Source organism: Phodopus roborovskii, unplaced genomic scaffold, assembly GCF_943737965.1.
Source record: "Phodopus roborovskii unplaced genomic scaffold, PHOROB, whole genome shotgun sequence".
Lineage (NCBI taxonomy): Eukaryota > Metazoa > Chordata > Mammalia > Rodentia > Cricetidae > Phodopus > Phodopus roborovskii.
The window spans coordinates 56,394,970-56,410,850 of NW_026126511.1; the positions used below are offsets into that span (position 1 = coordinate 56,394,970).

At 38.6% G+C, this 15,881-nt stretch overlaps 1 protein-coding gene across 1 annotated transcript in view; it reads right to left on the minus strand.

Moving 5' to 3' along the window:
- Rnf17 (ring finger protein 17) overlaps positions 1-9,096 on the minus strand; it is a 108,849-nt gene extending 99,753 nt beyond the window's left edge. The window contains exons 1-2 of the mRNA XM_051195628.1: positions 8,967-9,096; positions 5,520-5,614 (exon numbers count right to left, since the gene is read on the minus strand). Of these exons, the coding sequence (XP_051051585.1) occupies positions 5,520-5,614; positions 8,967-9,096 (225 nt within the window). The remainder of the gene's footprint in view (positions 1-5,519; positions 5,615-8,966) is intronic.
- Between the last annotated feature and the right edge of the window lie 6,785 nt (positions 9,097-15,881).

The window sequence follows — 15,881 nt, forward strand, 5'->3', positions numbered from 1 at the left end:
TATTGGGATGAAAGAAAGTAAAGGAAGAGGAACTGTAGGGTGTTTAAAAAGTGGAAAGGGAATGAGCGAATGTGCTAAAGGCAGACTACAGAGGAAGAAATCAAGATATACTTTCAGGGATGGGAGTGGGGAAGTAGAACAGCGCCATCTCTCAGGCTAGCACCACCTCTCAGGATGCTGAGGCAGAGATGATGCACACCAGGCTAGATGTTCTTTGGCAGAGTAAAAGTAAAAGAGTAAGAGAAGAAGGCAATATAGGCCAAGAATAGAGTGGGACTAACCTAAATGCTAAGATGGCATTGACTATCAAACAAGTAAGAATAGATGCAGGGAAGGAACATGCTGGGTAAAGGTGCAGGATATGAAAACTGACTGGCTGATTGCTGGCTTTCTTTCACCTAGACTGTGTCTTTTCTTTCTCCAGCTCCAGGAATGTTGTCACTAGAAGCTCCTCTGCAGTGGTTGGTCCTGCTCTCCCTTCTGAGTCTTCCTTTGGATGTTGGTTACTTCTACTCTCCTAAGTGCTTCATGGGAAGGGTCTTACACCTGGGGCACCACTGAAAATTTCTCAGAGTTCTGGTTGTGAATGCAGTCCCACCTTTGTGCAGGTCTTGCCAATGTCCAGCATGATACTTCTGTAAAGTTCTGGTATATATGTTGGTTCCACCCAATTCTCAGCGTGCTGAATGTAATATAAATCCAATTCAGTTATTTTCTGCAGTTTCTCGGTATTGTTAGTTTTCAACATACAGGCTCATGACACTTAAAGGGTTTTGTGAGAATATGTTTCACCAAGGTTCTCAGCTGCCGGAGTGTGACAGCAGCAGAAGTCCTGTTGAAATGGCACCTTGATTCTGTTGTTTATTGGCAGTGTTAAGTACTTATGCCCAAAGGACAAGGGTCCCCCAGTTTTCCCTGATATTGCCGCTACTGTCCTGGGTATGGCTTTTCTCTCTGGCTGTTTAGAATGCTTTGCTGGTAGCTGTTTCCAGATTATTCCCTGGAGACTCTAGCCAATCATGACTGTGTGTTATTAGCTATCTTTCCTAAATATATGCTTTTAAGAAGAAAATTTAAATACTTTATACTTGTTGTACATGTATAGGTGTTTGTGAGCCAACTTTCAAGAGTTGGTTCCCTCCTTCCAATGTGGGTTCTAAACTTAGGGCATAAAGCTTGAGCCACAAATGCTGTTACTTTCAGAGCCACCTCTCTAGCCCTAAATATATGCTATTTATAATGTAAGTACTAAAACATACATATATTTATGACTGAGATATAGAAAGGTCTGTTTTTTAAAGTCCTGTAAGCCATGAAGAAGAAAACAAATAAATGTTAGAGGTAGAGAAGACCTCCAATAGTCTTCTATTTACACAAGACAGTGTTAATCCATTGCACAAAGAGAAAAGACAACTTCAAGAGAAGATATGCAAAGGCTCTGTTAAGGACACTCAAAGGGGAACAACTGGTAAGTCACATGTATGATGCATGAAAATTCACTCCATTTCAGGGTTTTCAAATTTCCATGGTAGCAACTGTAATTTAACAAGGAGGAACCTTTCCCCCCATCAAATGGTCAAACATTAAAGTGAACATGACAATTACAAATGTGAATTTCTTTTGGAACTAACAATAACAAACTTGCTGACAGGATTTTTGGAAAATGGGAATGGGTTTGAGAAATTGTGCAAACTTTGTATTAATTAAAATTGCTTTATTTTATGTCCATTATAGTGGACTTTCACAAGAACAGGTCAATGTTGCTAAGAGATAATGCACACTGTTAGATGCCACTAACTGTCATTGTGAAAGTATTTGGTATGGAAGAGTTGTTTTAAGTAAAGATTTTTTTTTCCTCAAACTTTATATTTAATTAAAAAATTATTTGTATTTGTGTGTCTGTGCATGTGAGTGAAGGTACCTGTGAATGACATGGATCCCCCTGGAGTTGGAGTTATAAATAACTGTGCTGCCCAACATGGGTGCTGGGAGCTAAACCAAGAACAGCATGTGCCAATAACAGCTAACTCATCCCTCTCCAGGCCCTCTTCCAAGGTTCTAAGTAAAATGTACTACCTATCTATGTATTACTCACTCAGGTAAGAAAAATGTTACTATTAACAAACCACACTGGACTAAATGATATTTTCAAGCATATTTCTGTTTAATTGTGAAATTCCATCTCTTGTTAATCTTACTTAAGCTTATCATTTCTTAGTAAAAGGTTACTGTAACCAAAAGCAGACTTGATAGTGGATTTTTTTCCTAGAAAGCCTGAGAAAATGTTAAATGCAATGATGTAAGATTTCAGTTAAAATTGTATAAAGTATCCTAACTTAAAATGCAACTATATTTAATAACACGTTACTAGATAAATGCATATGTGCATATATATATATTTATATATATATATATATATGTGATTGTTTTGCCTGCATATATACTTATGTACCATGTTCATGCTTGGGATGTGTAAAGGCCAAAAGGGGAAGTTTAGATCCCCTAAAAACTAAAGTTAGAGATGGTTGTAAGCCACCATGTGAGTGCTAGGAATTGAACCTCAGTCTTCTGCAAGAACAAGTACTTTTAATGGCTGAGCAATCTCTCTAGCCCCTGCCACTCATATCTTATCTTTAAATTTTGTTTATATTAATTTTGTTGCTCATAAATGAGTATATACTAAATATGCAAAACAATGGTTTTACTGTGACATTTTCATATATGCATATTATGTACCTTGATTGTACTCACTCAGACACACCCCCCTCATTACACTTCTATCTTCCCTCCCTCTGGCCTCTTCCCTCTTCTCCAATAGTCATTTATCTACTTTTAAGTCTTTTTTTCTCCCTACTTGATTACAAATAAGTCAACTTTAACACATTTCTTCTAGGATTCTCATCCCAGTGATGTATCTAACAAAGCTTTCTTGTCCAAGACAATAAATTACCTAAAATTTCTTCTGGTTTATTTATTTATTTTTGAGACAGGGTTTCACTACATAGCCCTGGATATTGAACTCACTATAGACCAAGCTGTTCTTAAACTCAAAAGAGGCCTGTCTCTGTCTCCAGAATGCTGGGATTAAATGTGGTGATATCTTGCTTGTACAAATAAAGCCTATCTGGAGATCAGAGAATGGAGCTTGCCACTAGCTAAACATAGAAGTCTAGAAGTCTTCTATGACAGACAGACAGGAAGTGAAGTAGCTGGGCAGAAACAGGATATAAGCACAGAGAAACAGGAACTCGCTCTCTGGTCTGCAGAGATTCTAAGGAGGTAAGGTGAGGTGGTGGCTTGCTCTTCTCTGATCTCTCAGCATTTTTCTCTGTATCTGACTCTGGGATTTGGGATTTTATTAGTTAGACCAATTAAGAACTCCATTTACAATTAAAGGCATGCATATACCAGCACAACCAACTATATTGGAAGTTTTTATATAGTGACATTTGTAATCACATGGCACTTTAATAATATATACTGATTATTTATTTGGATGACCTATCTTTTTGCCTTGAACTAACATATTTCGAAAGTAGTTTAAAGGTCAAGAAAATGTCAGTATTTCTAGAGTGCTCTCTGTATAATCCTATAACCACACAAAAATCTATTACTTTGCTGTATAAAATTATATAGTGGTTATTATCAATAATTAACTACTACAAATCAAAAGTAGGCATGGGCATTAGGAAAAAAAATACAACTAGGAAAAATAAATGTAAGCACTTATTCACCTAAATCCAGAAGAACAAAGTAATACCAATTAACTATATATATATTATTCCTAATAAGTACTTGGTACTAATACAAAAGGAATGGCTACCAGTTTCAGGAAAGCTTCCTAGAGAACTTTTAAATAGGGCTGATTTAGCAAATATCAAAAATCTGAATATAAACCTGATCACTGGGTCTTAGGGATGGGAGTACAGAGAAAAATATGGGGCAGTTCACATTCTTCCCAAATTAATAATAAAAGTAATGTTCTAAATGTTTCAAAGTAGATTTATCACAACCCTAGAATTAAAGCCATTATTTTTAAATACATTCTAGATACTATGTCATTCAAAACCCTTAGAATAAGATACATATCACACCGGGAATAGTCCCAGCACTTGGAAGGCAGAGGCAGGCAGATCTCTGTGAGTTTGAGGCCAGCCTGGTCCACAGAGTGAATTCTAGGACAGACTCCAAAACAATACAGAGAAACCCTGTCTCAAAAAACAAACAAACAAAAAGACAATATCACTTGGGACAAAGGCCTTTCCTTCCTTTTCTCCTCATGTATCCTTCTTCCATTCCAAGAATGAACCTGTCAGAATCTACATCCATTATCACGGGAGATGAGTGACTTTTTGTCTTATATAACCTCTACATCTGAAGAACTCCGTGTCATAAAAATCAAAGTATATAGGAATTTCTCACAATAAAGAGCATCACTTGTAATTCCAAAGCAGACAAAACAGCAGATATTTGTTGAACTAAAGCATTCACAAATTATAGCATATATAGGTGTATGGTACATAACTTAGAAGCCAACAAATCTATGACTAAATATTGAAAGCATATTTTAATGCCCTGGAAATTTGTAGAGTACTTTTATATTATTCAGCTGTGACTTTTAAAATCATGATATAAAAAAGCACGCATTATTTCAAACTCATAAATGCAGAAGCGCAGATGAGGCTGACCAAATAAGTCCATCTATATCTTACTCCATATTAAATGCTACGCTTTCAGGGGAAACAACGGTTATAAATCTAACTCATATCTCCAGTAGAATAGTAAGTTTACAGAAGTTTACAGTCAATTCTGTGGAACATATTATAGAAATCAAACTGTATTTGTCCTAAATGCTAAACACTGATTCGCTCTCACTCTCAAGGGCTGAAGGACTTTAGCCCTAGTTGAATTGCTATAGACTTAGTACTTGTGGTGTAAAAATGAACATTTGGCAGTTGTTTTGCTTCTGTCTTTTTACAGTACAATGTCTCTACACATTACAACACAAAGATGAAGGAAGAAGAGTTCCAAGTCTACATGATTTTGGCATAGAAAATGGGGAAGGATTTTAGAAAGGAATATAGTGCACTGCTGATATAAATAAAAGAGGTTAAGTTTTTCACCAATGTCTCCCAAGAGTCAAAAATATGAGGGCAATATGTATGACTTTAATCTTTCTTCATTACTTTGAAAACTATAAAATGGACAGAAAAGTCTTCTTTTTATGGATGTTTATGTCTTAGGTGCATGTGTACATGTATGTGAGAGTACACATATATCTTTGACATGGCTTTGGGGTATGCAAACTCAGGTCTTCAGGCTTGCACCTCATATGCTTTTACCTGAAGACCCATCTTCCTGGCCCATGAACAGTTTTATCTCTTGTTAATGCTTCTTTATTCAGGGACTAGGCAGTCAAAATATGTTTCTAGCTTCTGATTAGAAACATTTTAGTTGTCTAACATTTTTTTTATCTGTAATATGAGCATGTATTCAATATGAAAGATTAGAAAACTTACCTCACAATCAGGACATTTGCTCTTGGTACACTCTTGAGTTACTAATAGGCACTGTTCACAAAAGGCATGTCCACACTGAAACTCATGGTGATGACCTATTGATGAAATTTCATCAATTAAACATTCTACAATTTGTTCATGTCTAATGGGGAATAGTTACCCATCAAAGGGCAAATTCAAAAAGTATTCTATTATATGATAAGATACCTAGTTTAGTTAGATTGGCTGACTTACTAAAATAACATTTATGAGAAACTATTGAAATCAAAATGGGGGAGGGGAGAAATATAAGGAAGCAAAATCATCTAGCTATATAATGTTTGCAAGAATCCAGTTTTGAACCTATAAAACTATGAATTTGCCATGTCTTACAATCATACATAGTGTTCTGACATATTTCATTTGACCTTTGTAAATATCATGTCCAACCTAAAGATGGAAAAATGTCATCAGGCATTGGTGCCACACACCTTTAGTCCCAGCACTCAGGAGGCAAAGGCAGACAAATCTCTGAGTTTGAAGGCCAGCCTGGTCTACAGAGCTAGTTCCAAGACAGGATCCAAAACAATACAGAGAAACCCTGTCTCAAAAAACCAAAAAAAAAAAAAAAAGGAAAAATGTGTTGGTAATTTGGGTAATTAAAAATTTTAATCCATGGGCTGGAGAGATGGCTTAGCTGTTAAAGGCTAGGTTTACAACCAAAAATATAAAAAGTTTAATCCAGACTCTATCCTCTGTTTTCATGCCCAATTTTCATTCTGTTTGGTAACACTACCCTTGGCTAATTTGTATTCCCTATCTTATGAAAGGGTTAGGAAAGGTTGAAATGAAATACTGTCAAGAATCTTCTCATAATAATCTAAGATGTTGCCAAGGATGGAAATCAGTAATCTAAGATGTTGCCAAGGATGGAAACCAGATTAGAAGCCAAATGCTATTATTTTCATACACACAACCCACACTAAGATTATTCTTGTAAACCTAATATTTGTGAAAAGTACCATAATCTCAATTTGAAAATATAGTATCAAGATGCCAAGATTTAATTTTGGGTCAGCAAGACGGTTCAGTGGGCAAGAGTGTGCTTTATTAAGCCTCATGACTTTGACTTTAATCCCCAGAACCTACATAATAGAAGAATAAGAACCCTTGCAACTTCTGGCTTTCAAATACATGCATATGTGCATTCATGCACCACACACACACAGTCTCTCTTACCCCCTCTCTCTATATATATGTATATATATAATTTTAAAATATTTAAATGTACTACGTAGAATTTGAAGCTTATAATAAACTTTTAAAAAGTTACGTTAACTTTAAAATAGAGTGCTATCTTACTTCACTATTTTTGTGAGTGTGAGTATTCATGTGTGTGGGTGTATGTGGAGGCTGGAGGACAACCTTCGGTTCCTTAGGAGGCCCCTTTGTTTTTTTGAGATAGGGTCTCTAACTGACCTGAAGCATGTCAAATAGCCTAGGCTAGCTGGCAAGTAAGCCCAAGAGAATTACAACTAAGCGCCAGCTTTTTCCCTCAGGCACCAGACACACATGGGATTCATGGGGATACACACAGGCAAAACAAAATAAAATCCTTGTTTTGCTAAACCACATTTATGGAATTCTTGCTAAATTATAATAATTTCATTAGTTTGACATTTTAAAAAATATTTTAGGGTGCTGGAGAGATGGCTCAGCAGTTAAGAGCACTGGCTGTCTGTCCAGAAGTCCTGTGTTCAATTCCCAGCACCCACATGGTGGGAGCTGGGGCCCTCTTCTGGCATGGAGGTGTTCCTGAAGACAGAGCAGCATACATAAAAATACATAATAAAATGTAAAGAAAAGTAAAGTAACTTTTCAGCAAACTAAAACTTGGTACAAGGGTGTTATATTTTAATACAGGCAAAAAAGCCATACATAGAAAATAATTTAAGGGAACTAAAGTTGGCACATGATTTGCTAGAACAATTTATACAATTTCATTAACATGACTTTTTATTAAAGTATTTTAATTTTCCATCAAGCTGATATTTGGGAGAAGGATTTTAAAGTCATTTAAATTTCAGAAGTAATATTACCAAAGTAATAAAAATTTTCAACTGTTTTTATAAAATTTCTGATACTGTACAAATTGACCTATAATACACTTCAGCTTACAAAGCCTAACTATTTTGCCAGTTGAGAATTTCCAAATGCACAAATCACTAGCTTTAAAAAGGTTATGCTTAAGAACCTTATTTTGTAATAATTTTCACCTTAAAATGGACATTTTCTAACTGAAGAATTAATCAAAACTCCAAATAGGGCGAGGCCTAGCGGTGCAAGCCTGTAAGCGGTGCAAGCCTGTAATCCTAACTAGGGGGCTAGAGCATGGCAGCTAGTTTGCCTGGCATGTGCACGGATCTGGGCTCTGCTCCTTGTACTGAAAAACAAATGTCTCCATAGAGTTGTTACTCCCACTGAAAATGCAACTGTCTCCTAAATGGTGTCCATCTTGCAAAACTTCTCTGACCCTTGATTTTAAAGTATAAACATCAAACATGTAAATGAACGAGACCTTTCAGTCATTCCAGGAGTTCAGATTGAACACGTTATTCCTGTTAAAGTCCTCTAAATACTTAAGTTACATTAAAATAACCTGGGCTTAAAAATTCATTTTTGCAGACTGTAAATGAGCTTAATAGAGGCATGGTGAACAAAGAACAAAATCTCTGTACAATCTCCTCAAAAACAAAACAAAACAAAAACAAAATCCAAACCACAACAATCACAAAGGACACTACAGTTTCCCAAGCAGTGCTTTAAAATAAATTGCACCTTTTTTCTTTTTTTTTTTTTTTTAAAGAACTTTTCAGTCTACTCATTACCCCTACAAGAAAAAGTACCCATTCCTTCTTGACCACAACACCGTGCAACACTTCTTTTATGTGGTTTTGTTTGTTTTTCTTTTTTAGACAGGGTTTCTCTGTAACGGCCCAGTCTGTCCTGGAACTCGCGCTATAGACCAGGCTGGCCTCGAAGTCAGAGATCCACCTGCCTCTGCGTCCTGAGTGCTGGGATTAAAGGTGTGCGCCACCACCACCCGGCCTGTTTATTGCTTTTTTGAAGCAAAGGAGGTGAAAGTTTGAGGAGGGTGACTCCAGTTAATAAGTTAATAAGCACCTAGGCATCTTCGCCGGCTCTTGGGGAAGCCTACCATTTGGGGAAGCGTGAGGGGGAGTGCTCCAGAGACTTGGCAGGGGCCTGGGAAGTGCAGCTAAGGGCATCTTTGTCTCCATCTTCCTGGGTGAGTGGAGAGAACCTCGAGGGCCCAACCACGGCCACTGGCCGGGGCCCAGGCTCCTCACTCACTCTCGCGGCCTGACCTGACCCTCAGGCCCAGCACGACTACCACAGACGCCTGCCCACGTACCCCACAGGGACCCCAGCCACCCCCGGGCTCCTCACCGGAGGCCACGGACACCGTCCTTCCACACCGACTGCACTGGCCCTCCGCAGCACCCAGCGGCCCGCTCTTACTCCCCACTACGTGGGAGCAAGACGCACCGAGCCCAGCTGTCGAGGCCTCTGCCGCCATGGCTCTCGCGGAGGAGCAGCAGCACGTGCGAGTCCCAGCTGCCCTTGCGGCGAGGGCCAATCATAGGAACCTGGTGGCCATAGCTAGCCAATCAGGAGGCAGAGAGATTAGGTCCCTCCCCGGTTGTGCCTGCTTGGGGCCAGGCTTTCGTTTTTAACCGGGACACCTGTGTTCCAGAAAGAGGCCCTGAATTTGCTTTTCAGGTCTTACCCAGCAGTGGCCACGTTGCACCGTTAGTGAACTCAAATATGGGCTTTGTGTATTATTATTTCCATCGTGGGGAACCTCGGGCATGAGGTCTTTGGAACAAAGGAGGTCCCTTATCAGTCTGCTCAGTGTCAGGGCGGCAAGCCAGACCTCAGTAGTAGCTGTAGCAGTTAAGTCAATTAGCTACCCTTGTGGGAAATCGGTTAATTCCAAACAAAGGGATGCTCATTACTAACAGTTGCTGAGACTGCAAGGCTTTGTCTTGAAAGACAACTGGGATGCTAAGAATTTGCAAACTAATAGATGCCTGCTTGAGAGGCACGTGTCTATCAACAGTATTTAAGACATGAAATAAATATGGTTTACGGTAGCACCGAAAGTCTTCGAAGACATTGCAAGGTCTCTTCTAGACCCTATACCCCTGCGAGTACTAATAGAAGCAAACAGGAAGTAGGCATTCCAGGGAGAAAGAACACAAGGAGAGACCTCGGCTGGGAGATAAAGTGGCTCCAAATGAGTTAACTTTTAAGTCATTCTGCGAGGGTATTAGTTTCCTAATGTGGGACTTTCGGAGGGGTATGAAGAATTTTGGAGCATCCTGAATATTGGATTTTGCTCCATAATCAGGAAAGCATGGGAGTGGTTTTGTGAAAAAAGAATCTGGCAGCAAAATGGCGGCAATATTTCAGAAGAAGCACCTAGAGGTGGCAGGAACGACTCAGCTGCAAAGAGTAAAGTCTGTATTTAGCTTCTCTTTTCCTTTCTGTGTTGTGTATGTGATGGTATGTAATTTAACTAAATAAAGAAAAATTGTGTTCAGAGGCGCACTCCTCCTAGACCATCAATTGACATTTTTGCATTTTTTGTAAACTATTTTGTAACTTAAATTTTGTATATGTGTACTGAACATTGTAAAAGTGAGCATATATTATACCTCAGTGTATAAATGTGTGCCATCTGCTTGTAAATTACTATGACTGCCTGGTGGTGGCGCACACCTTTAATCCCAGCACTCGGGAGGTAGAGGCAGGTGGATGATCTCTGTGAGTTCGAGACCAGCCTGGTCTACAAGAGCTAGTTCCAGGACAGCCTCCGAAACTACAGAGAAACCATGTCTCAAAAACCAAGAAAAAAAAATTTTACTGTGATCATGATTGCTTTTTTTAGACTGTCTTTTGAAAATAGTGACCAGAGTTTAAGGGTATGAAAATCAGCCAGTTTTTTACTAATTGAGAATTTTTATGATGGACTGATTTTAAACAAATGTTCAAGGCATAGTCCTACTGAAAAATCCTTATGCCTCATTACCTTTAGGAAGAAATATGGATGTTTAAATCTGTCCCCATTCACCCATCCAGTAGTTTCTATTGACTCTCAATGGAACTTAAGTGCTTCCTAATACTCATCAAGGTAATATTCGTATGTAGCATGTTGGTTATTCTTACCTTAAAAAAAAGTTTGGTCTCTTTCCCCCTCATTTGAAACATCCACCCCTTCCTCTTTACCAGCTGGTGTCATTGCAGTCTTTGTAGGTTGTTTTAGAGCTTTGGAACCTCATGCTATCACTTCAGCATGTAAAAATCTTCCTCTAGGTATCAAAATTAGTTTGCTTTCTGAGTCAGAGTCTGACTACATTTCCCAGGCTGGTTGCAAACTTCTGAACTCAGGTGATCTCTCATCTGAGCTTCCACAGCTGTTGGGGTAACTAACAGGAACACACCACTATTTGATTCTTGTGATTTGAATAATAACAATCTCAATGCATTCATTTTGGCCAAAATATGAATCTCTGAGGTGGTACAGTGTAGTGGTACTTCTGGATATCTGTGGTATCTCTGACTATCATCAGACCTTTGGCAATCTCAGAAGCTGAATAATCGTGGATAAATCAGGACTAGTGAAGACTAAAATGGTTTGAATTTAGACCCTAATATTGGTGCTTGGTATTACAAAGAATGTACAAGTGGGGTGTTGGTGGCACACGCCTTTAATACCAGCACTCGAGAAGTAGAGGCAGGTGAATCTCTGTGAGTTTGAGGCCAGCCTGTTCTACACAGCTACACGGAGAAACCCGGTCTCAAAAATAATAAATAAATAAAAGAATGCACAAATAAAGCAGAGGTATTGTCTTAATGGTTAATCTACAATGGTTGGGTCTTTTGTTTGGAACCCTTTATTGCCAATGACTGATAAAGTCTTATGAATTTGAACCCTGCTTTTCTCTCTAGTCTCATTTCCCCAGACACACTGTTCTTCTCAGTTTGGTAGGTAGATTGTAGTCAGATCTTTCTTTGGGCCACCAGCTCACAAATAATGACACAGAGACTTGTTATTAATAATAAAACCTTGGCCTTAGCTTAGGCTTGTTCCTAACTAGTTTTTATAACGTAAGTTAAGCCATATCTTCAAATCTGTGTTCTGTAACGTGGCGTTACCTCTCTTTCATCTTGCACCTCCTGTTTCCTCTCCATGTGTGGCTGGTGACTCTGCTTTTCTTCTTCCTGGAGTTCTCTCTTTGTCCAGAGGTCTCTTGATAACTCCTGCCTAGCTATCCATTCAGCTTTTTATTGCACCAATCACAGCAATACATCTGCACACAGTGTACAGATATCTCACAACAGTAAATAAAGTTCTTTCCAGCCTCAGGAACTTCAGCCTGGAACTCTCTTCCCTCTGCCGTTAAAATTGTTTCCATGTTTTATCCTTAAAAATAAGGAAGTGAAGAGTACAAGTGTAAATGCCCATGTACCTTCCAACCAGTTTAAGAAATAATTTAGTTTTAGGTTGTCTAGTTTTATTATATCTGCTAGAATATACTGACATGTTGGCTACTCTTTTATTCTCCCTTGTACCTTTCACTTAGGATAAGTTTTCTTCTTTGAGGAAATTCTTAGGATTTGTTACTGGTGAATGGGGTCAGTTTTTATTTTCATGAAAAGGAATTTTCTCTCATTCTTATGCTTGATCAGTTGCTCAGTGACCCTAAAGTCTAAGTTATTTTCTCAAATAACATTACATGACTTCTTATTTCTATTGTTATTGAGAAATTGTATGTTAAAGTATCATTCCTTAAAAGAAAATTGTGGGGTTTTTCGTATTCTATATACTCACAGTAATATTGTAGTGTAGATATTTATTTATTTATTTATTTATTTATTTATTTATTGTACCATTTGCTTTTGTGTGGTGGTGACCTGAATACTTGAGATTACAAGTGAAATATAAAATATGTATTTGGCTCATGGTTTCAGACACTTTAGTCCATAGTTCTTTGTGCCACTGACTCTGCCCATGGTGAGGAATAGTAGGGTCAAAGTGGCAGGATGTGTGGAGGAGACAGTTCACCATCTTTCTCTGCCTCTCTGTGTTTCTGCCTCTTTGTCTGTCTCTCGCCTTGTCTTATCCTGAATTACTCCATTACACAAAGTTCATTATTTCAAGTTCCAAGCCCACCTGGCGACAAATAAATATTCTAGATTACCAGGGGAGTGTTTGTCTGAACTAAAGGGTATACAAGATTGACACATTTTTTGCTTGCTCCCACTATAGTAGAGCCTTCCATGAAAATGCTTGGGTCAGCAGTCATTTGGTTTTTATATTATTTTTTAATAAAAAGAATTCAATGGCTATGATATAAGGTTACCTTATGGTATTTACTCAAATTTCTCTAGTGATTGGTTTAGTGCAGATGGAACTTCTTATGTTTATTACTCATTTTGGCTTTGTAGTCCCACCTCTTGGTCCTTTTTGTTCTTATAGATATGGGACAATCTTTCTTTATTCTAAATTCCATCACTAAGATACTCTTCTGGGCTGTTACTTTTCAGATTTTTTTTGTTTATATCTTTTACTTAGAGATGCTTTAGTTTTCTGTGGTATTTTCAATAAAATTTCTGGTGTTTTGTTTTGTTTTTTGAAACAGGGTTTCTCTGTGTAACTTTGGAGCCTGTCCTGGAACTTACCTTGTAGACCAGACTGGCCTTGAACTCACAGAGAGATCTGCCTGCTTCTGCCTCCTGAGTGCTGGGATTAAAGGCACCAACCACCACTACCCGGCTTGTTTTTAAGTAATTCTTTCATGATAAACATTCACCTTATTATCTTCCATAATTTATTCCATATTCCATGACATTTATTACATAAATATCTTACATGAATTTCATTATCTTCACTTTAAAATTAAATTTATTTTTGGACTTTCCTTAGGTGAGAAGGGGGGTGCCAGGCCCCCCCCAAAAAAACACAAAATGTAAGTTGGTCTTGGTAGTTCATGCCTTTGATTCCAGCAACTAGGAAGCTGGGGTAGGCAGATATCTACGAGTTTGTGTCCAGCCTGGTCTACATGATGAGTTCCAGGACAGTCAGGGCTACCTAGTGAGAGTCTATCTTAAAAATAGCAAAACAAACAAACAAAATAAAAAAAACTATAAGGACACAATAATTTGAACAGACAAGGTCAAGAATTTTGACTTATCCTTTATATATTGGTGTAATACAATCTCAAAGTACATATATACATATTTAAGCAAATACTCACACACATACACACATATATACACACAGAGAGATCAGAGGAGAGGATGGAAGAGAAGGAGATGGGGGAGGGAAGGGGGAGGGAGGGAGAGATTGATTCCATAATAGGATTTTACCTTTGGTTTTATCTTTAATATAACTTTGTGTTTACCATTTTTTATTAAAAAAGCAGGTAGTAACATTATTATAAATGCATGTATTTAGTGTCAGTTTAATGTTCTTATTATACTCATATACTGTTTTTCTATACACCACCAGATGGTAGGCAGTAGGGAGAACATACCAACCAGCATGTCATAGTCTCCAAGTGCACCAGGTGGCACTGGACTCATAATATTTACACTTGCTACTTGGTTTCTGGAGGGGAGTGATATGAAAAAATATAATTTTAATGCATGAAATTCTCAAAGGAATAGTTTTAAAAAAGGTACAGGTCATTTTCCATAAATATCCTGGAGAAGGCAGATAACCCAACTCTTTCCAGAAATGATTGACTTTTCTTTCTTGAAAATTAGAAATTAGTGGGATAGGAAGGACTTTTAGAAGTCCTCAAGTCCTCTCCCAATCATCCTTTTTTTAAAGATGGTGAAGCCAAGGCAAAGAATTACCCTGACTTTACTTGGTTGAGAAAGAGCCCTGGGTATTCTGATTTCCAAACTGCAATTACTTTTATTTATTCATTTTTTATTTTATTTTATTTATTTATGAGCAGATAACATAGATGGCTTGGAGAAGAGTTGAGACGCTTTTCTAGCATCCATTTGCTTTTATAATGAGTCAGTGAAGATCACCAGGGTTGTAGTGCCTCTCCTGAAAACACTGTCCCTCATATTGAGCTCTGGGAGTTCTAACCAAAACTTGGGGAGGTGACCTTGCAAGGCCGACAGACATTATCCCTGTGAGCCATTCTGTGGGGCAGCAAAGGCTTGGCTTCCACTTAGGCTATTCCTCACATCCCTGCAGAACTCTCTAACATGGCAGCCACTGTTGTTCCTTCTGCAACTCATTCTTGGGGGGGCACACCTTCTGTTTGTCCCCACCAGGGTAAGTGGTGTAAACAATAAGTAGGAAATGTCACCCTGTTCAGGGGTCATAATCGTCTCTGTATTGTTCCAGTTATAGCGTATGTGCTGCTAAAGCAAGCACTGGAGTTGGCTTTCAATAGAAAATAGCCTATTGTCTGAGACATGTCTCCAGACGCTGTCCTACCATCCTTGGTTGCACACCTCTTGAGTGCCAGGCATTCCTACCAGGGGGCGTGTTCCTGATTCTGAACACACACCTACAGAGGCAGCACACACCTGCTCTTTCTCACACCCGCCCTTCTCTGTGGAGGGAAGACTGTTCATCGTCATAAAGGGATAAAAACACTTCACTGCTCTGTTCTCGTACTGTGCCCTGGTGTCTATGGCTGCTAGTTTTGTTGCAAATGCCATCCTGACCTCCCAAGCTCTAGTCAGGATATGTCATTAAATTTGCTTCACCAGTCCTGGCTAATATTCAGACAGAGCTGGTACCAACTGTAGTTAGAGCTTCAAAGAGAGGATGAAGTCATGGTAGTTATCTTCCAATATCTACCGGAAAGAGGAGATCTTATGGAAGTACTAAAACTTAGGGTGATGTGGCCATGTCACAACATGATCAGGCTCACTCTCTGTTTTCACAAGGCAAATGGGAACATGTGTGTATGCTGCCAGCACTGAACCTAGTGCCTCAAACATGCTAGGCAAGGGGCCAATCTGTACACAGCACCTCCAGCCTGGGAAATGGTATTTTTAGCCTCTCCCCACCCCCTTTCTTTTTCTAGTGGTTCTCTTCTTATCTCCTCCCACCCCCTCATTTTCATCATAAAGGAAAATAAAACTTGTACCTGAATTGATAAGACTTTCCTAAAAACACTCATTCAGGCATTCACTAGCCTATCTCATCTTCATGAAAACAATGCCCTAACACCCTATTTCAACCCTGTACTGTTTGCTGACAGCTGTTCTTAAGTCTCCAGCTCTCCCCCCAACTTTCCCTACAGTCATCTTTGTCCTTGTTTG